The sequence below is a fragment of the Leptonotus elevatus genome, chromosome 1 (assembly GCF_054856555.1).
Source record: "Leptonotus elevatus isolate MCC_2025b chromosome 1, RoL_Lele_1.0, whole genome shotgun sequence".
In the NCBI taxonomy this organism is placed as follows: Eukaryota; Metazoa; Chordata; class Actinopteri; order Syngnathiformes; family Syngnathidae; genus Leptonotus; species Leptonotus elevatus.
Window position 1 is genome coordinate 45,857,285 of NC_141239.1, and position 23,260 is coordinate 45,880,544.

The 23,260-nt window shown below is 37.9% G+C and overlaps 1 protein-coding gene across 4 annotated transcripts; it reads right to left on the minus strand.

The window, feature by feature from the left end:
- Window positions 1-509: 509 nt before the first annotated feature.
- On the minus strand, window positions 510-21,978 carry smurf1 (SMAD specific E3 ubiquitin protein ligase 1). Of its 4 annotated transcripts, none has more exons than XM_086093771.1 (18): window positions 21,685-21,978; window positions 13,695-13,733; window positions 11,594-11,702; window positions 11,191-11,324; window positions 11,018-11,083; window positions 10,805-10,880; window positions 8,803-9,014; window positions 8,645-8,729; window positions 8,426-8,572; window positions 7,912-8,161; window positions 7,588-7,691; window positions 5,851-5,965; window positions 5,596-5,774; window positions 4,677-4,814; window positions 4,483-4,603; window positions 4,190-4,391; window positions 2,117-2,192; window positions 510-2,003 (listed from the first exon to the last, which is right to left on the minus strand). In XM_086093771.1, the coding sequence occupies exons 1-18, from the start codon at window positions 21,737-21,739 to the stop codon at window positions 1,904-1,906; spliced, it is 2,208 nt and encodes a 735-aa protein (XP_085949897.1). In that variant the 5' UTR covers window positions 21,740-21,978; the 3' UTR covers window positions 510-1,903. The 4 variants fall into 4 exon arrangements, with proteins under 4 accessions (XP_085949897.1, XP_085949815.1, XP_085950038.1 ...); XM_086093689.1 differs by having other exon boundaries at window positions 2,117-2,201; XM_086093912.1 differs by having other exon boundaries at window positions 7,912-8,140; window positions 21,685-21,977.
- Between the last annotated feature and the right edge of the window lie 1,282 nt (window positions 21,979-23,260).

A 23,260-nucleotide genomic window follows, 5' to 3' on the forward strand; every position in this document is an offset into this window, starting at 1 on the left:
GTGGAGGTTTGCCCTGGAATGGAGGGAAATACTTCACCTTACATGAATGGTTTGCCTTTTATTTAAAGAATATGAAACATTGCACAAGAATAAGCACAGAACAACATGCGAATTTCAAATCCGACTGAAATTCATCAATCACTGATGATCAATAGGTAAAGCTATGCAAATATGTAAATAATTGTGTCTCTGGACTATTGTTGACAGGATGTTTTCATTTTGTATATGGATTTTATCAGTTCACCGTATAGACCTGCTGTCTCTGCTTCTGCCAAACGCACCACAGATGAAAATCAGCTTCTAGCTATTTCTGGTTTGTGCAACATTTGTTGTTCAATGTCCCCGTTAAATAAATTGCATCTTGAGTTTTTGCATTATTTTACCCTGGGTGGGAATAATATAAAAAAAGAAAAGAAAATAGCATTCTTATAGATGCCACTGCACTAAAATAAATTCATTAGCCTACGACAAATTCTTTAATTAAAGAAGTAGAACAATAAACAACACAATGACATTTTCAATGTAATTTATTTTAATATAATCTTATTTACAACGTATTTTCATAAATGTTTTAGTACATGGTAAATTTCAATACTCTTGCATCCATTACACAGTGAACTCAGAACCTAAAAAAATGCAGATTGAAACCATTCTGCTTAACAGTCTTCAATCTACAGCAAAGCCCAATATTTTCCACATTTCGCATTTAAGAGTTAATTCTTTTTTATTTTTATTTTATTCATTCACATCTGTGGAGGACTGGTAACGGTAACGAGTGCTTGTTCATTCATGGCTGCCTTGAGTTTAACAAGTTCTCGACAAAAGGCTGGAGAAAAATAGATGGTGAGGGAAACATCAGGGCTGCCAAACGGGACTATTTGTGAAATTGATATGAAACCATGAGTGAACGGCTTGAGCTTTTATGAGGTCACATAAAACATTTCTAACGTCGACTCTTTATTTGCATTTGCTCGGCTCATTTAAAAATTAACCACATCGCACCCCTTGACCGCTCAGTGAAATGAAATTTTAAAATCTGGGCTTGGAAGGTTGATCCCTTTCACCTCAATAAACATACCGATGCATTCATAGCTTACAAATACACTCACAAGAATATTTGCATCATTATGCATGTTTAAAAAAAAAAAGAGTAAAGAAATTTATCAAAAACCACTTGGTGGATTACTTGAATTGGAAGTGAATTGACCCATTAACTCATTGAGAGGGGATGAAAGGATTAGTGTGAGCTCTCTGCAGAGCATATAGCAGCTTGGTCAGTAATCACTTAGTAATAAATAATAACACATTAGAGTGGATCAGAGTGGTCGCAGGTACGAACAAAACGGAACAGACAGACACAAAGCAATCAAACCGAGGGAGCAGGCTCATTTGATCGTTTTGCAGCGTGGCCGGGTGCCATCCCGCACCCGCCCTCTCACATGCACACGTTCGGATATACGCGACAGTGGGACGTCACGCATACGTCACAGTCGGCCTCAGCTTTCTTCTCCATCCGGACATCGCTGCGCCGTGCCTGATGACGGACGGGCTTGTGATTGGTGACGAGTTCGCTGTGGCTGTCGACATTCCAAGGCGTTGACATCATAGCTTGTTAAAACCAAAAGATAAAAATGCTTCTTCAAAATATTTGAAAAGATTTTAAAATAGTCACCCCCCCCAATTGACTTCCTTGCTGTGCTTCCGCCTTTAACTGCCAACGGTTCAGGCGGCGTCAGTCCAGAGCTAAGTTCTCGCCGTGCTTGGCTGCCTGCCATACTCTGTGCATACTCCATCTTGTGTGCATGTTGTGTACGTAAAAAATAAAATAAAATAAAATAAAAAAAGAAGTCAGAGTTGAATGCAAGTGCAAGCACAAGTGTGACTGGTTTGGTTGCAGGGCCTTTCACTCCACAGCGAAGCCGCAGGTCTCCTCCACAGCAGTCAGCAGTTTCTCATAAAGTTTCTCATAAGACTCGTAGGGGGGGATGTCTATCCTGTTAAAACTAGACACACACACACACACACACACACACACACACACACACACACACACACACGGACGGTTAACAAAAGCAAGCTTCTGTAAATAAAGTGGGTCAATTTGTTGTGTCTTTACCACGTGTGCGCCTTGGGCAGGTTTTCAGTGTTGGCGTCTATCAAATGGATGGTAAATAGTCTTGGTCCTGCAGAACCTGTAGAGCCTTACACACATACATTCTAGTTATCACTGCTCTATTCTGCTACACAGTCCAATAGTCTAATTACTTAAAGGGATACATGACTCATTGAGCCATTTTCAACAGGTAGAAGATAATATTTTGTCTATAATTAATGCAACGTCGTCATTATTTTTCCGGAACAATTAATACCTTTCAAAACTAATTTTGCCACTTGCTGTCAACTGAAGATGACATCATCTGTGCTGAGGAAGTAGGTAACGACCAATCATGGCTCAGTTTGCTGACCGAACCCAAAAAACAGGTTAGCCGCGATTGGTCGTTACCTATTTATTTTATACCTGCACAGGTGATGTTATCTTCAGTTGACAGCAAGTGGAAAATATTGTTTTTAAAGGTATTAACTCATTAACTGCCATTGACGGCTATAAACGTCAGAAATTCATTTGAACTATTTATATTAGTTTAACATTTTTTTCCACTTTTGTTAACAAGAGTATGAAAACCTAGATTTTTTTTATTGTACATTAAGAACATATTTGTGATTCATGGTGAGTTAACTAGTGAAGTCATGTGATTAATTAAAATAAAATAAAAAAGTATTGCCTCTTGCCCCTAATTTTTACTAATCTTTTCTTTTAATGAATTTATGGCAGTGAATGAGTTAATTGTACACGGAAAATAATGCTAACGGCTCAATGAGTCAAGTATCCCTTTAAATCGTCAGGAGGGTTTCATGTGATGAACCGGCACTTAATTGGTCTGAAAAATTCTAATTTATTTACTACATTTATGAACATGCTAGTGACATGACAAACAGAGCAATTAAAGGCTTATCCACTAGATGGCAGAAAGCACATTTGATCTGTGCATCCACTTGTGGCCATTGATAAAACGGAATAACTTTGCTTCTGTTAAACAGGTCCAAATTTCACACTGAGCAAATTGAGGTGGGATCATTATTTCCTGATATTTTTTGTGACATTTTTGTTTGGTGGTGTGCGGTGATATTTTTGCCATGTAAAAATTAAGTGCTTCTGCTCAATAAAAGGTTGACAAAAATATTTATCAGGAAATAACTGTGTACCAGTGCCTTGTATATTCGTGTAGAAATTGCAAACTGGAATAAAACGCGTTGAAGGCATGACATAGGTTATCTTTTAATTAGGGATGGGTGAGCACTGATACCGATACCAGGCCTTATTTGAAGGTATAAGTACCCAGGGATGGCCTACTGTGGCCAATTTACGAGCAGGAACTAGAAATTACAAATAGAAATTGAATTTCATGCAATTTTAAGGAAAATGCTAAAATAATTTGTCATTATTTTTAGTTTTTTTTGTGTGCATCAAAAGTATTAGTGGTATCAGTACTTGGTATTAGTATCGGCGACTACTCAAGAGTTGAGCTATCGGACTGGTATCGCTAAAAAAAAATGGTAGCAAACATCCCCAATTTTAATGAATATATTAAATATCTCGTGAAAAGTGTACATCAATATATGAGAGCTAGGGGTGTGAATTGCCTAGTACCTGGCGATTCGATTCGTATCACGATTCATAGGTCACGATTCGATACCGATTAATCCCGATACAACTCTGTAAATGGATTCTTGCGATTTTTTTTTAAACCCAAATTTAGAAAATACTAATCAGTAAACCTGTACATGTACACTAAGATTTGTATGAATTATTTTTTTTTATCTGAAAATTCAGGTTGCAGTCTGTTTCATGTTTGAACAGCACTGAAATCAAATATTAAGGCTTAATGTTCCATTAATAGAACATTCTTCCATGCTTCTTAATGTGTGAATCCTAACCCTAAGAAATACTTTTTGTTGAATATTCCCATAAAAAAAATCGATTCGGTCGCATATGGAATAGATTCGAGAATTGCGCGCTGTAATATCGCGATATATTGCCCAATCGATTTTTTCTAACACCCCTGAGAGCCAAGTAAGAAAAGGATGCGTTGTGTTCATATGTGGCCTAGTGAACCAGTGCATGACCCACCCTGCAGTGCTTTGAAGCCCTGTAACGGAACCCGGGTGGAGCCTGTGACAAACTGCAGCAGGCGTCCTCTCCTCTCCTCACTGAAGGCCTCCACCGCTTGCCAGAACCACCGCACCACATTGCTCTCACTTGTACAGTGCTTCAAGCGCGTGTTCGTCTTCCAGTCAGCCAGGTCGATTTTCCCCAATCCGCCGATGATCAGCTGAATTACAGGCAGCAGAGGAAGAAAACGGCATCATGAACATAAACGAATGAAGAGGGGCAGCCCAGCCAGTTAGTTAGAAGAAACGCACCTCAAGTTCTTTATGGTCGAACGCTTTCAGGAGATGTTGGGGGATAAGTTCGCTAAATCCCTTCTGGAGAGCCAGAAATTGGGCTTCGATTCCTCGCATAAATCTCCAGTTCACATAAAGCCTACGGAGAACAATTCACATGTATGTTCAATACACACGCTTGGGACAGCAGGTCTGTTTTACGCTGCCATTACCTCACATATTCCTTCTTGTTGTCCTCAGTGACCGGGATGTTACGGCCGTTAGGTTTGAGTTCATGTTGTAGGAACTTCCCAAAGGCGTTATGCTCCACGCAGAAGGTGTGGTCCAGGACTGAAGTGATGTCGTTCTCTCTGCAAACACAAGATAATCATGACAATGAGCGACATCGGAGTAGTAATAGCATTTACTTTTCCTTCCCTTTTACTACATCCATTATTAATGATTTTGCTGCTGCAGTGGTTTGTTGTTGCAGATCCGGATCTTTAATTATAAATTGGCGGCTAAAGGCCATGGCGTGTTAATGTTATCAGGCCATTGTACTTCTAAAAAAAAAAACATCAACTAGGGGTGTGCCAAAAAAATTGATTCTCTAAATACTACTAAATAAGTACTAAATAAGAATCGCGATTCTTATTTAGTGCGATTCAGAATCTATTCTAAATGTCCCAAAATCGATTTTATTTAAATTATTTTATACTGTCTTCCCTTTGTTTGTGTGTGCCTTTATTGGGAGCGCTGTTCATCTTCTACCCGATTTGTCCACTTAGGGGCAGTGTGGTTCCACGCGATCTAATACACTGTTAAGTTGTAGCCACATTAGAGAGTAGAAGGAAAGTCCCGATCAAGTTATTCCAATAAAAGTTGTTTCTTTTGCAGCGTGGAGCCGTTCTTTTGAGTGATAAAAGTGGCGCGAGTAGCGTGCTAATTAGCATTAGCGAGTCAGACTGGAGTAGATCATTACGATTCCTTGAACATCTATAAATTGAAACAAAAATCATTGTCAATCAAATCATTTTGAAAAAAGAAGTTCTTAATCATAAAGCCATTCTGAATCGAATCGCACACCCAAAAATCGGAATCGAATCGTGAGACATTCAAAGATTCCCACCCCTACTATCAACTCAAACTTACAATATCCAGACGAGACTCTTGTGCAACTCTGGGTCGGTGGTCTCCAGGTCATTGAGCTGAATGGGTTTGCCCAACAACTGTTTGTAGAAGGGCAGCGTGAAGCTTCCGTTGATGTAGTGACCATGAAAAACTGCCAGCCCCATTACACGCCCCACAAAGTGGAAATATGATAAGTGATCCTGAAATATGGGCAGACGCACGTATATAAGTTGGAAGGTCAATTGCAGCGTGTTGGATGTGTCTCTGAGCACCCACTGGGTTAATGGCGGAGTCAGGGTTGATCTGTAATGTGTAGATATTGTCTGTGGAGTACTGGAAGAGCCCGTAATAAGGGTTCAACATTTCATGGCACAGCAGGTACAGCCACTCCCTACAGAGAACAACCACAAGGTTAGGAGTCAAACTCATTAATACAACAAATCAGAGAAAACACTAAAACATTAATAATAATAATAAACATTAACTCCTTCACTGCCATTGACGGCTATAGACGTCAAAAATTCATTTGAACTATTTCTATTAGTTTCACATTGTTTTTGATTGTGACAAAAAAAAAAATTGTACATTTGTAATGGATATAAAATTTGTGATTAATCGTGAGTTAACTATTGAAGTCATGAGATTAATTACAATTAAAAAAAAATAATCGTCTGACGCCCTTAATTTTTTAATAATCTTTCCTTTTCTTTTCTTTTTATTAAGGACATCAGGCGATAATTTTTTTTGAAATTGTCATTAATCACATGACTTCACTAGTTAACAAATTTTATATCTGTTCTAAATGTACAATACATTTTTTTCTAGGTTTTCATACTCTTGTTAACAAAAGTGGAAAAAAAGGGAAACTAATAGTAATAGTTCAAATACATTTTTGACATCTATAGCCATCAATGGCAGTGAATAAGGTAATATTACATTATTATCAGAATAATATATATTGCATAAATAACATACTTATGAAATTAGATTATTACTAGGGGTGTCAAAATTAGTGCACTCATTTTGAGTAAATTGAAAGTTCCTTTAATACCACAAAAAAATTTAACGCACGATTAATACTTTTCTTTTTCTTTTTTATGTGCAGAATTTCACAAATTACTTCATGTTGAAGATTAGCTCTTAATGTGAAAATAAAAATGCTCTGAGTTGTCACCAATGTCTTACTAATGCAATTATGCTATCTAGTGGCAGAAAAATAAACACAAAACAATATCACACTTGTGTTTTACAGTACAGTACCTTTTTTTTTTTTTAATACATTTTATGAACTATTCTGAAAATAATGTGTTAATGACAAAGATACAGTTATATTTCTATTAGTTTAACATTTTTTTCCCACTTTTATGTTAACAAAAGTATGAAAATTGTACATTTTCATGATTGTACATTTTATTGTATATTTAGAACAGATATAAAATTTGCGATTAATCGTGAGTTAACTATTGAAGTCATGCAATTAATTACAATTAAAAATGTTAATCGCCTGACGCGAAAAAAGAGAGAGAAATAATTAGGGGCGTCAGGCGATTAATTTTATTTAATCGTAATTAATTGCATGATTTCACCAGTTAACTCATGATTAATCGCAAATTTGATATCTGTTCTAAATGTCCAATAAATTTTTTTTGCGGTTTTCATACTCTTGTTAAAAAAAGTGGAAAAAATGTTCAACTAATAGAAATTGTTCAAATTTTGACGTCTATAGCCTCGGCAGTGAATGAGGTAATTACAATAAAAAATTGACACCCCTAATTATTATTATTAAATAATACAAAATTTTAATATTGTATAAAAGAATTACAATATTAATAAATATTAATATTAGTAGATGAATAATAAGATGAAAAAACATCAGTTTTATCATTCAGGTCTTTATGGGTAATGGATTTTTCAGATTGATAATTTTTACAGCGTATGCTTCTGTCAACAATACCTGAGCATGTAATAACTGTAACCTCACACTTCCAAAACTGGTACAAAATCGACAATCACCTGGCCACACCACCATAGTCCAATCCCTCCTCTCCTCGGAATTTTACCATCAGACGCTTCTTCAAGTCTTTGGGCCTCATCTTCATTATCTGACGATACGACTCCTAAAACGTGAGACGTGCACAAACTTCATTATTGACTTCGTTAACACAATTGGATCAGTGTTTCTCATCATTGTCTTTTTTTAAAGTAAGAAGAAATCTATTTGTCGTAGTAAAAAACACAAGAAGACACGTTATGTATTTGCTTTAGTGGGCCATAAAAAAAAGTCAGTCCACGCCTTCTGATGCCACTCCTAACAAAATCAAGTCCAGGTGTGCCCACCTCAAATATCTCTTCACGAGACACCTCAATGCGACAGTGTCCTGCTTGGGGCTGCTGCAGGGAGAGCTCGTGGCGCAGCAGCTTCAGCTTGTGGACCAAATCTCTCTCGTAGCGGGCCGCCACGTCCCCGTCGCCCCCGACACCTCCGCCCAATCCTCCGACTCCGCCCTCGTCAACCCCCACGTCCATTTGGGGGGCTTGCGAGGAATCCTTCACTTGGGATTGCTGGCTGCAGGTGGGAAAACCCATGCTGAGGTAAAAATTCAAATTTGAAAATATATATATTTTTAAATAACAGAGTTGATGTAGTGGATTGCACGTCCATACACTATGAGCCACATTTCTATAAAATCACACATTTAGTAGGTCATGATCAGATCCGGTGTGAGTTCCGCATTGCAGCAGTGAGATTAGCACCAGATTAGTGTTGAAGCGATTTATTTCCCCCCATGTGTTGGGGCTATTTCAACGAGGCGCAGACGGCTTTATCGACAGATTTTGAGCCCGCCGGTACCTGATGATGGTGTGCAGACGTGGGTCTGTGAACTGTGTGGTTCTGTTGTTGTGGTCCACGAAGTAAATGCGTCCCGACACTGTGCTTCGGACCTCCCAGCCCACAGGCAACGGACCAAGCTCCTCACAACTTACACTGGCCAGGTCCCTGCATCAGTGACATGCAAGCACACATAAGTCCAGATAGTAGGAAACAAAAACAAAGACTTCAAAATCATACCTCGGTATCCGAGGGTCATGCCAGGTGCTGACACCCGTCTGTGTGTGAAGGAAGTAAACCTGGCCTTGCACTGTTGTTCGCTGCTCTGTACAAAAAGAAAGAAACATGCAAATACAATGAGCGGACGCCTTATTTGGTTGCAGTCATGTCGGACTGACCATATCCTTCGGGTAGGTCAGGCGGTTGGTGCCCGTGAGGTCTGTTCTGAGGTGTGTGGCCATGGCCTCGGGAATCCTGCCCTCGGATTCGCTGGGACTGAAGACGGTTTTCTTGACTCGGCGAGTCGAGCCGGCAGTTCCCACCGCCCGCAGCGCCGGTAGGGTCAGAGTAAGGCAGCGGTTCTTCACTGAAGCATCCCTCTAATACAGGCCTACACAAAGAGTCACACGTAAACACACTTGTGAGCCGCCATTGCAAAATGAGTCGGAACCCGCACAGGAAGTCTCTGAGACACAACGCAAAATTGATTGGAAGTTTCATTTTGTGAAGTGTTAAAAAAAACAAAAAAAACAAAATTTTTGTGAAAAGTACTGTGACACATTCAAGTTCGGCCATTTGTAAGTTTAACGGCAGTAATTAGTTTGTTTTCAAAAGAAATGCACAACAATGCTTATGATTACTGTAACGAACTCATAAAAGACTTAATCTGACAAGTTTTTGGATTTCTAATGTAAATATCCTGTTCCCAACTTCCCTCCATGCTTTAGTTAGTTAGGTCAGTCATAATTTGTATGTTCTTTGCTTTTATTTTGGCGCACTTCCGAAAGTCCAGGAAGTGCTGTCCACTAGAGGTGGCTTTACAAGCCAACAGAAAAAAGGAAAAAGGTCCGTGATTGAACGGTCTAAGCACAGAGCTGGAATGGGGACATTGTATTTGTGTTGTTTTATTGTGATTTTTCATGATGTGAAAAACTTTGTTTTTGAATGTTATTTTGAAGTGAAGCTAATGATAACTTCTCATTAGTGGTTGTTTAATGTTACTGTCTTTTTTAGCTAACTTTTCATATGTACGACTAAAAGTTGTGTTGAAGGTCTATTTAACTATTGTAAGGACTGTCATTTCTATTTATTGTTTGTTCTTTTAAGATCTTACGGTGTGTCAACAAATGGAACAAGGAATAAAAACTTTAAGGAACACCAGTACGCTTTACTATTGTCTGGCATGGCTTACCATTACACCAATAGGTGGGTTTCCATCCACCACAACGTCATCTTGCGCATATTCGCAAAAGAAGAGCGGATGGAAACGGGCATAAGTCGCATGTCCGTTTTGCGCATTTTCACAAAATTCACATAAAAATTCCGAAACATTTGGATGGAAACCTGACTAATGACTGCAAAACAAATCAATTAGCATTTTCAGTTGTCAGTCAAGATTTAACCTTGTTTCATGAAAATAATCCAAAATTTAGTTTGAGTGCCGGTAATCTACAGGAAAACAAAACGGCCAGCCAAATACTGTGATAGAAAATGATGAAAAGTAACAGAATTTAAAACAAATGCATGAATGAATAAATACAATTTTAAGTGGTATGATTAATTTTCGTAATTATTGTCAATATTATGTGTCTAGATTACTAGTATAAAGGTCTGAATCTTTACATCTTTAAGCAGTACAAACAAAATGGATCGACCTTAACTTAAATTCCTTGAAAATAAATTGTTCTGTTAGAACTCACCAGAAGAGCCTATGGTTTGTTTATTTATTGATTTAAATAAAACTCGGATTAAATTGTTTCTCAGTATATTCTGGTCTTCTGAGTCAAATGTGGTCATTGCCTGACTACTCAATCATACTGGTTGCAAAGTACAAGTAAAAGGCTGTGATAAAAAATAAAAAATAAATGTTAGTGTCACTTTCCAAGTCCATTATGTCTCAGATCACCCAATTTCAAATTACAATAGCTCAAAGGTTAAATGTTGCAGCACAATGAGGAATCATTGCAAAGTTAAGATCATAATTTATGAGATAACATCCCCAAAAATGGGAAGAGAATGTGCTATGTCCATACAACAGGTCATTATTAAAAAAACTTTAAAAAAGTTAAACTGCATGAATGAGTAAGTGTATTTGAGCCAACATATCCTGGTCGGATATATTTTCATCCTGGAGTGTGACTATTTGATGCTGGGAACATAAACATTTGGTGGCGCACTCACCCATCATTTTCCAATAGGCCTCGACAGTCCACCACAGGGCCCCCGCTACCTATGCGGTCTCGTGTCTGCAGGCTCACTGAAAAAAAAAAAAAAAAAAAGAGAGAGAGAGAGAGAGAAAAGAATCCGAACGTAAATGTCAGACTATGAATATTTTGGGCCGGCTGTGCACACGAGACACCAAGTGAGAATCAGCATGTTCCTGTGCAGCCTCACCTACAATCTGTCCCCGCACTGCGTCACTGTCAGAGGGGTTCAGTTTACAAAGATCTAGCCGCTGGTCTGGAGGGAGACATAAAAAGAAATATTGCTTCTTCTTTTTTAACCCCTTTTCTACATGCTGCAGAAGGTTCGTGTACAAGTGACATCATGAAAAGACGAGCGCTCACATCCTGTGTCTTTTAGTCTGCTGATGGCATTTGAAAGAAGTCTAATGCACCCCAAGAAGCCTGCCCCCTGCCGTTTATGGATCTTCTTGTGGTTCCATATACTGATGGTGATCGAGTCTGCCTTTCCAATGTAGCTGGGGAAAAAAACACATCATGCTATTGTTTCTACAGTCATCATACACTTAAAACAAAACAAAACAATATAAGCTAATATTAACCTAACGTCAGCATAGCGTGCATTTTTCAAGGAAGTTTGAAGTGAGACGTTTAAAAAGTGCAGAACCAACAGCCACGGTGACTAGTGATAGAAGATCATGTGGTTTCCAAAGCAGAACTAGCAGGACACAGCGAGCAAAGACCAGCTCCTTCAGAGAATTGCTGCGAATGGGCAAAGGACACTTACAGGTCGTAGTGCTGATTCCATTTAGGGTCCAGTGTGCTCTTAACTGTGTCTGTCGAGTGGCATTGACCTGATCCGTCCACCACGACTTTGGCAAAAGGATCCGGTAGACCTGTGGGACCACCATTCATAACTGTTAGCATCGAGTTCGGTGGCTTTCAATTGTTTTAAACCTCAAACATACTTGGCTCTCCACATACCACCAACATGAATCTTCATCAAGAACAAGGCAGAGGTTTATATTACCTATCACTTTATTACGCAATTTGAACACACACAAAATCTTTACAATAATATGTTCTATGAAGCCCTGCCGGTCTAAACACGGTATGCTGATTAATTGTTGCATTTGTGGAATTAGAATTAAACAGCAAAATCGACCATTTTGCCACTTGCTGTCGACTGAAAATGACATCACAGTAGCTCAGTGCTCAGGTAATGACCAATAATGGCTCACCTGTTTTCTGAGTTTAGTCATATGACACTCACAAGCTGAACTCTACCAAAATAAACGCTTGAAAACTTTTAAAAGATTAAATGCACGTGTACATAAAATTTGCAGTGGACAGGAAGTTATTGAGCTCATTGTAGCTAAGAGGCAGCGCGGCTCCACTTTTACTCAGGGACTATTTTCGAAGCAATGTCTTTAATGTGTAATGTAGATATAATGATGTAAGTGTGAAATAAATGGTAGTTAGTGTTTGTTTAGCTTGAATGTAATCGCTAGCACGCTAATGCTAATCGCGATTGCTAACGGTTTAGCATAGGCTAATTTTGTTGGTGTTCAATAATGCCTATGTACAGAAGATAATGAGTAGTTAGATATATCCACTCTAAAAAAATAGTTTTACATCTGAAATGTTCAACATTATCTGCTGACAAAAAAATATATACAGGGGTAAAATGATTGTCCTGACTAAAACTAGGCTAAAACGTTGACAGTTTTTGTTGACTAAAACTAGACAAATACAATCATGTTTTCTTGGATTAAAATAAAGACTAAAATGCTAGATTTATTATACTATTAGATATTATACTAAAAATGGACTAAATAAAAACGGGATGAGGTTGACTATGTTATAAACTAACAAGCGTGATTGAAACTGGACTAAAACAGACTAAATTTAAAAATGGCTGATAAAATTAACACTAGTTAAACGTTAGTAGATCAACAACAACAAAAGTAGTAATCATAATAAAATAGAAACACAATGTTATAGGGAGGGGGCGATTATTCAATGGATTAATCAATATGATAAATGATTTTAAAAAGATTCGCTAGTGACAGCCCTAGGCTATATAAAAAAATTACGTTAATGTGATAGAACTTTTTTTGGTGCATATTATTGAAATTAATAGTGAGTTTCAAAAATGAATAAACATTGAACAATCGTAAAAATTCTACACATTGTCCCTTTAAATACAACTGAACTGTAATTAACAAATGTACTAGGTGGATTTGTAAAGGGATACTTGATTCATTGAGTCATTTTCAGCAGTAAAAAAATACATATTTTTCCCCATAATTAATTTGATAACGTAAAAAAAAATTCAAGTACAATTAACACCTTTAAAAATTCAATTTTCCACTTGCTGTCGACTAAAGATGACATCACCTCTGTCGAGGAAGTAGGTAACGACCAATCATGGCTCTGTTTTCTGAACAAACCCAGAAAACAGTTGAGCCACTGCGTCAGCACAGGTGATGTCATCTTCAGTTGACAGCAAGTGGAAAAATAAATTTTTAAAGGTGTTAATTGTACCAGAAAAATAATGAAGTTAGCAAAGTAATGCTGGACAAAATATTAACATTTTAACTGCTGAAAACGGCTCAGTGGAATCTCTTAAAAAAAAAAAAATTTAAGCCACTGTACCATTACGTACAGTTTGAACATTTATTTTGGTGATTCTTTATGTACCACTAATGGTACGCATTCCACACTTTAGAATCACTGATCTAACCCAATAGTTGCCAAACAAAAAGACAGTATAAGTGCGAGAAGAATAGGCACTGCACAAAAGATTTCATTCAATCAATCCCTTGATCTACAAACGTCAGCATGGAACAAGCTTAATGCATATGCAAAACAAAAGAGCAACTTACGAAAGAAGTCTTTCTTTGCCAGGTTCTTGGCGCATAATACTGTAGGAGAGGAGAGAACATAATGAATATGGATCATGCACCCGAACACAAGTGATTTCAAATGATGGAGGGTGCCACAATACATGCTGCTATTCAGAAAAATGTCTGCATTAAAAGGGCCTGTGTGAAAACATGAATAAATAATGCAGAAGATACACACGCGGAGGCCACCCACAGCGAGAGTGGGATCACACATTTATTTCATTTCACTCAGTCATTGCCATTGACGGCTATAGACGTCATAAATTCATTTGAACTATTTCTATTACTTTAACATTTTTCCCCCACTTATGTTAACAAGGGTATGAAAACCTATTTTAAAAAATTGTACTCAGAACAGATATCAAATTTGTGATTAATCATGAGTTAACTAGTGAAGTCATGCGATTAATTACGATTAAAAAAAATTATCACCTGAGACCCCTAATTTAAAAAAAATATATATATATTATTTTCCAATTTTTAATAATCTTTTATTTATTTATTAAAGATTATTAAAAATTAGGGGCGTCAGGCGATTACCATTTTTTATTGTAATTAATCGCAACTCACTAGTTAACTCTGTTCTAATACAATAAAAACAATTCTAGGTTTTCATACTCTTGTTAACAAAAGTGGGAACAATTTTAAACTGATAGAAATAGTCCCCATGAATTTTTTACGTCTATAGCCGTCAATGGCAGTGAATAAGTTAAATTGTATACAGTATGTAATGGTATTCTAGTTGTGGACTGTGTCATGGGGATGAAAAAATGCTGATGATGGCACAACAATCTCATCACCTATTGATTGACCGGCTGGTAGTAATTGATTTGCTCCACCACCCACAATGGCTCTGGCTTCCAATTAAAAATGTCCTGTAGAATGGTTTAGTTTGGCCCAAACGGCTGTTAAGGAAGTCACTCCGCCGCAGGTTTAGGATGTGGTGACTGTGGTGGCGGAAATATGTCGGCTGTGTCCTCATCTACTTCCTGTGAATAACTCGTAGAGAATGGCGGCAAGATATCCTTCCCTTTTGCCTTGACTCACACATTCCACAGTGAGACATCACCACCAGACGAGCACAACCACGAGACAAAAGGAATCACATTTTTTTATCTCTCCTCAATCCACTTACATACTTTCTGTCACTGCTCAACTAACCCCTCCCCTTTACTCTTCCGCCCGCCTCTTGCCAGGAAAACGAGAACGACAAAGATTTTTCAGCCTCTCTATTTTCAGACTTTTGTCCACCTTTTCTTTGGCGGTAAATGTGTGACGGGCTTTTTCTCAGCATTTCAGGAAAATTCCTTTTTACACACACACACATACACACAAAGTCACTCAGCTGGTTCTCTACTTCCCCACTGGTGCTTTTCCTTTTTGGCATCCAAGCCTGATCTTTTTTAGAGAACCTGAGAGAGCCAGCAGGGGAAGAATCCTTTTCATCCGGTCTTGGGGGAAACCAGCAAACATCACAGGGTGACGCTGACAAAAGTGAGCGGTTGCTGTCTCGAGGAATTTTAAAGCCACAATATGCTTTTTCAGCACCCGCTCTACAGATAATGCAAGAGTTTTACAGTTGAAATGATTTCTATGAAAATATACAGGTACTTTGTCATCACTTCTTGTGAGACTGGAGGGGAAAAAGACAAGCAACTATTTGAAAGTAGTTATTTGATTTCATGCACACGTGCAGCAGCCCAAATACAAAGAAGTGGCTTTTTTATTTATGTGCTTGTCCTCTTTTAAACTAGGATGCATGCGTATGTCGGTGCACATGTTGCAGGCTCAAGCACGGCCGTGAGAGGATTAGAGGTGCTTAGGTTACCGGCCAAACGTTGTCTCCCCTTTCCTTACTCGCAAGCTACTTTGATAGCTGATTTTGATTCCCTCACTCTTGGCTGTGTATGTCAAATAAATAAAAATTCTTATCTTGTGAGTGCCCCGTGCCAACTGAGCCAATTGGCGCACAATCCAAATACTTGGCAACACAACCCGAGCAGCACGTGTTGCCTGAGCAAGCAAACATTCATCCGACAATGTTTTGCGCAATAAGCCCACGAACCTCCGTCTTCGCGAGACTAAACAATCCTTTGTACAACCTTTGACCAAACTACGCTTGAGTTTTTTTTTTGGGGGGGGGGGGGGGGGGGCTTAAAAATTCATTGCCATCACACTACATACAGTAGGTGGCACTGAATAGTCAAACACATCCATCGAGGCTTAAATGTATGTATGTTCCTGTTAGCTCGCATTCTGTTTTCTTTCAGGATCAAAAAAGCAGTATATCAAAAATACTCCTTCCTGTCTATTATCATTTGATTCAGCACAAGAAATTAACAATTTAACAACCGTCACAGTATGTTGCACATCCACTTTTAAATAACTTAAATGTTTAACAAATCACAAAGCCTTGCCATTTTACATTAAAATCATAATCAAAATTCACATTTTAACTCATTCACTCCAAGCCATTTTCACTGAAGCAACCCCCTTCCCTCCCGGCTGTTTTACTGGATTTTGACTGATTTTGCAAGGCCCACAGAATATTCTGTTCTATTGCTATAAAAACGTGGATCCTAACAAAAGAAAGACCAGAGTCTCTTCTTTCATTGGGAAAAAAAGTATACTTCTATCTGTTTCCGTTTTGAAGCAATTAGCATTAGAATATAGTTAAGTTTCATCATTATTCACAAATCTGTTTATAATCTGCTGCCACCAGCTGGCCGTTTTTGTAATAACTACCATTTCTTAAAATTCCTCTTCAGTTCAGAGGTGAGTGAGTGTTAAAGCCCTCATTCCTCTAGCATAAAAAACATATAAATACGTTTTTGGGACTATGGTGATATTTAAAATAGAACATATTTATACGTTTTCTGGGAGCAAATGAGTTGATTGCAAATTCAGCCACCTAATTTTGACCTGCATATTATCATCAATCAAAGTTGACTGAAACCATAGACTTTCATCAATGTCAATCATTCGCTCAAAACTTGTTGACGACTCAGTATTGTGTGTCACCTAGCCTAGTGCGAACCCGGATGGTCGGACGTCCTTAGCGGGGCCACCAAATCCTGCCCGGGCTGGCAGGATAGCCTGGTGCAAGTCCAGACCCAAAGTCATGATATGGTAAGATGAAATACAATTTGCTTGCTTGCTCTTCAAATGCAGCCTTTTGTTTGTTTTAAAGTTGGCTTGTTTCACAAAATTCACACACATATATACTGTATTTTTTTCGTCTTAAAAGTAAAACAACATTTGGTTAGCCCATCAATTTGTGTTAAGTGGCATGCTTTATAACGGGTACAATAGGTTTTCAAAAAGAAAGAAAAAATGTAAAATGAAAAATTAAGGGACTGGTTAATAATAGCCCTTTGAGTAACTCATAGGTGTGACCCCGCCCAAAAAAAAGGTTTTAATTTGATTGATTTATTAGTTTAACCACTGTCCACTCGCCATACAAATTGTGTTTAGGTAGTTTTGTTTAAAAATAATAAAATAAAATAAAATAATAAAAAAATATTCCCCCCCTTAATAAAATGCCAAGGTATCGATCGGATAGGGACTCTGAATCAACCAATCTCAAAATGAGGTGACTCGGATCCAAAAAAGTGCGTTGGGACATCCCAACTTTGGTGCAATGGCTGTGATAAAGTAATGCGGGTAGTGGGTAATAGGGTCAAGCAGACTCTCTAATAGGGGTGTTAGAAAAAAATTGATTTGGCAATATATCGCGATATTACAGCATGCAATTCTCGAATCGATTCAAAATGCGGCTGAATCGATTTTTAAACATCAATTTTTTTATGGGAATATTCAACAAAACGTCTTACGTAGGGTTAGGATTCACACATTAAGCATAGAAGAATGTTATATTAATGGAACATTAAGCCGTAATATTTGATTTCAGTGCTGTTCAAACATGAAACAGACTGCAACCTGTTTGTTAAATGCAGTGGCTCAGTTATAAGCCTGAATTTTCAGATAAATAAATAAAGTTTCATACAAATCTTACAGTGTACATGTACAAGTTTGCTGATTTGTATTTTCTAACTTTGAGTAAAAAAAATAATAATTGCAATAATCAATTTACAAATTAGTATTGGGATTGAATCGGCATTGAATCAAATCGCCAGGTACTCGGCAATTCACACCCCTACTCACTAACTATAGAAAGTGGATGGGTTTGATAATCACACGTTACGTTGCGACTTCATGGTTTGGTCAGCTAACAAAAATTGAGCATGTTTACTCAGAGCGACTGATCCTTTGAAGATGCAGACCAACCAACCAAGGTCACTCCTCTTATCGCCACTCATTTGAAAAATTGACCTTCTTAAAATCACATACGCAAATGAGGGCCGAGTGCCAAAATGAGAGCAACACAAGGACAAGGACCACATGCAATCATTGACCATCGACACCATGTGACAGGGGCTATGAGGACGAACATTTTAGGAGTAGATAATGACTGTCAACGTTACACTGCATTTGACAAAATTCCAACTGTCCATTAGATTATCACGTGCAAATATGATGAATATGAATATGTAGCATTGCTCTTTTTTATCAGCAAAATGAATCCACAAGAGACTGTCAGTCTAATGTGTAACAAAGTGAGAGGGGGGCAGGCCTTTGTGTGTGTCCCCCTGCCACAGGCACACACGCCTTGTGCTAATGTAGGCCAAACATCCCCTCTGCCTGACAGACTCAACAAAAACACATTGGCCAGCCCACGAGCATTACGCAGCTATTGGTTCCAAGCACATTCCTCAGCCAATTAGAATTCCCCTCATACCTGTAGGGGCGGGGCAAAGTCACGGGCAATAACCTTTGTTTGCATTCAAGCGGAACTAATGAGCATCTGGGTCGCACGCACGCACGCCCAACACACTTGCTCTGCTTTCAATCAGCGGCTCATCTGGCTGTTAATGCAAAACAACACATTAGATTGTCAATCTCATTCAACCACATTTGTATACCGACGGCACTGTTAGATTTCAATGTTTTTTTTCTGCTTTTGTGTTGGATACAGTGGTGATTAATCAGGGCCAGCAACGCCTTCTCAGATGGCCTAAAAATGATCCTAATCAATAACCTAAATACCAATCTTTTGTTCCATGATTTTGTATACATTTATTTCCAACAGTCTCTTCCTTTCGTGGCATTTCTCTTGGCTGCTAAAGCTTCTAGTAGACACGTGTGGATGTTTGATTTCCCCCCCGGATCAGAATTTAGCCTCTATGTGCCTCCATATTAATCCAATACATCCAGGACCATTAATCGAGTATATTTGCAACCAACTTCCACACATGGCAAAACAGAATGAAGCACTTTCTAGCAGTATAGGGTAAATGGTGGAGTCCTACATGCATAGCAAGGCCAAGGGACCAGGACAAAGGACCTGTAGGAATTTTAAAGTGTGTTCAATGTCTTTGTTTGAAGCAAGATGTCTTCAAGAGCCACCAAAGATGACAATATCCCATATTTAGGCTTTGCACGTGTTTAACTCATTCACTGCCATTGACGGCTATAGACGTCAAAAATGTATTTAAACTATTTCTATTAGTTTAACATTTGTTCCCACTTTTATTAACAAGAGTATAAAAACCTAGATTTTTTTTTTGTACATTTAGAACAGATTTGTGATTAATCGTGAGTTAACTATTGAAGTCATGCGATTCATTAAAATTTAAAACATTAATCGCCTGACTCCCCTAATTTTTAATAATCTTTTTTTTCCAAAAAAAAAAAGGATTATTTAAAAAATGTCTAGGTTTTCATACTCTTAACAAAAGTGGGAAAATGTTAAACTAATAGAAATAGTTCAAATGTTGTTTTTTACGTCTATAGACGTCAATGGCAGTGAATAAGTTAACGATATAAATCTGTATTTATATAAATAAATAGTATACTTAATGTGTATTTAACTTTTGTGCAAAGATACCACACCAGCCATAAAGAAAACAAAATCTTCAGTTCAGGTTCTCAGCACAACAGCACCAACCCGTTGTTATGCTTAGTCCGCTAACATGTTTTCCAAGCTATATTAGCAATGGGAGAGCATCTTTATACCAGACTTCAAATTCCATCCTCTGATTGGTTGGTCAGAGCAAAACTTGTTACGGCCAAGCAAATCACATATGTGGCGATTTTGCACACATTTTATTGTCGACCCCTCTGGTGAGTATATATGAATATAGATTATTTAAATGTTTTATGTTTTGTCTAGGTCTATATTATGAACTGACCAAGATGATGTACATGGTACAGTTGTATCCTGTTATATTGCGTTTTGGGTCAGTATTGATGGTATCTAAAATTTCAACATGACAGTGGTATGCACAACACGCCACTGATTGGATGGGGATTGTTCTGTGTAATTACACAGTGCATTGTGAGTAGGGGTGTTAGAAAAAATCGATTTGGCAATATATCGCGATATTACAGCGCGCAATTCTCGAATCGATTCAATATGCGGCCGAATCGATTTTTAAACATAAATTTTTTTATGGGAATATTCAACAAATGTCTTACTTAGGGTTAGGATTCACACATTAAGCATGGAAGAATATTATATTAATGGAACATTAAGCCTTAATATTTCATTTCAGTGCTGTTCAAACATGAAACAGACTGCAACCTGAATTTTCAGATAAATAAATGTTCATACAAATCTTACAGCGTACATGTACATGTTTACTGATTAGTATTTTCTAAATTTGAGTTTTTAAAAAATCGCATCGGGATTAATCTGCATTGAATTGAATCGTGACCAATGAATCGTAATACGAAACGAATCGCCAGGTACTAGGCAATTCACACTCCTAATTGTGAGTGTGTGCCATAGTAGATAGATGATCAGGTGTGCCGCGGAAAAATATCAAATTCCATAATAGCTGCAAAAATGATCTATTTTACTACAAAAAAATGCATCTTTATTCATCAATCTATCCCAGCAACGTCCAGTGACAGGCAGAACATGTTTATATATATATATATATATGTATATATATAATTAAGCTAAATCTGTATTCAATATCTGTTACATCGTTGTTTGGGTGTATACCATGAGATTGTTTCTAATGAAACCTATGTGCATTCATCCTTCAATTAAGCCAATTCTTCTTCGCTCAGTTTAGCATCAGGTGACCAAAAAGTCTGGCCCTGGGCACAGAGAGACATTTCCATTTGAATAGAGGCCCCTTGGGAGCACTGTGGGGTCACACCGGCTACAGTGAGAAGCCATTGTTCCAGCTGTGTCTCTGAATCAGAGAGACCCCTTTATGTCCTACACAGGACGCCAAAAGCAACCTTAAATGGTTGGACTGAGCAGCCAAAAAACAGAAATGGGACACAACGGATAAGGATAGCATCACAGTACGATGTCAATAAGTTATGATGATTAAATTAGCTGTAAGATGCGATCGGCTGGTAAAATCAACACACTCGATCTCTCTAGAAATAAGTGTTCAACGTTTGCGTTCAAAATGGGGTTAAGTATAAATGTTATACTGGGGTGGTGGTTGTTTAGCCCCCCGATGGGCGTAGCTAGCGAGCATTAGCGGTCAACGTTAACTACAGTGAGCGAGCTAACGCCGACTGGCTTGTGTGAATAATTCATCACGTATTAATGGTTTTGAATCGGCTATGTTTCCAATGACCCCAGCGGCTAAGAATAGGCAATCGGCTCGGGTGCAAGTTCCACGGGACAGTGAATTATTTTCTACATAGTGGACAGTGGACTGCTTTCTTGCATTGCGGCTAACAAGCTAGCACTTGTGCCTCTGTCTACCGCACAAAAACCGGATGTTTAGGCAAATAGCAGACCTTCAAAGCTACTTCTTGTTGTCACATTCGGCTTCCTGAACATAAACGACAAACCGCAGTGCACCGAATATCCACATTTAAACATGCAGCGTGTGGTGTCTTACAGTCTTGATTCTTTTCTCTCTCTATTCTTTTTTACCTGTCAGTCGGATTTTGATGCTGGACCCGTTCCGCCGTGTCCCAGGATTCGACATCACTCCGCGAAAAACGATCCACGAACTTCCCCTTCGGGTCTCCTAAAAGAGACCGTTTCACGACTCGGTCGAGTGGTGAATGTCTTCAGATTACAACCACACGGTTGGTTTTTCGGTTCTTCATTGATGCGGATGTATTATTTCATGGCAAAGTCCTGCGTTTCTTCGAGATCCGACAACACGGGAGAACATTTTCGGGCAGGCTCAAGCACGTCATGACGTCACGGTCTTAACTGTACTGCCGTACGTGCTCGCGTCCGGTGGGCGTACCCGTGGAAGTCCTGCACAAAGATGATTATTTTTATTTATTTATTTTTGTATTAAAGTGCTATTCACTGGTTATTATATTTTTTCATTATCTACTATAAATTAGAAACATAAACACGTACTAAAACATACATGATTAAAATAAAACTACACCGTCGAGAATGGATTTTGGATTGCTTTGACGACATACGTTACTAACAAATCACACTGAATCTAATTACATTTCAACAGTTTGTCTCTTAATATTAAGTATTTTCATCCCTCAAGTGGTTCTGCCTAAAAATCTCACACATGCATGCACCACCAAACAAAAATGTCACAAAAAGTATGCATACTGAAAAAAACGATGATTTTGTTTCAATTAACGCACACATTTACTTTCTTGATGTAAAATCTGGGCTTGCTTACTTGAAGACAAAGATGATATACTCACAGAAAGCTTTCACTATCACCTTTTTTCCCTATGTTTTATGTTCAATATTCGATTTTAGTCTTGTACGCTTTGTTTCAGATGTGGTTGTTTTGAAAGTGCTATGTAAGTAAAAGTAAAACTGAGTTGAGACTAATAATATTTTATGAATCCATCTAATGAAAGAGCATGTCACTGTTCTGCCTGTACTGTACACATCGCTCATACAGATCGACTAACAAAGCTACATTATTTGTTGTAAATGAAGCATAATTTGGGATGGATTAAGTGCAATTAGATAAGTGGTTGAGCATCCTGTTTTATATCACCTGGATAGGCAGTAAATTCTATGCTGTTTCTTCTATATGAAAATAAATGAATAATTATTCACCATTAAGGGTAGAACATTTGTCCTCTGTAAGTATTATTTTGTTCTTAACATGCTCATTAACAAGGCTTATAGCATATAATATTGGAATGAGGTTTAATTTACAAGTATCAAAATGAGGGATCATTTAACAAGCACATTTTGTCATCTCATATAAAAAGGCATTTGAGATGAATATTTAATTAGATCTTCTTCTTTTTTTTATTGCCATGAAACAGCATACATCTTTTTTTTACCCTCTGTATGTAACCCATCACTTACAGGATTAAGCCTAATTTATTGAAAATATGATCAAGTTATGCATAATTGTAGTTATGTTGAATAATACACACAGCCCGAGGTTGCATTGAAGTTCAATGAACACATGACAATGATGGTCTATCATATGATGTGCTTCAAATGTTTATCTGCAAGTCAAAGCGTTTGACGTGCATGGACTTGGCTACTGGGATTTGGC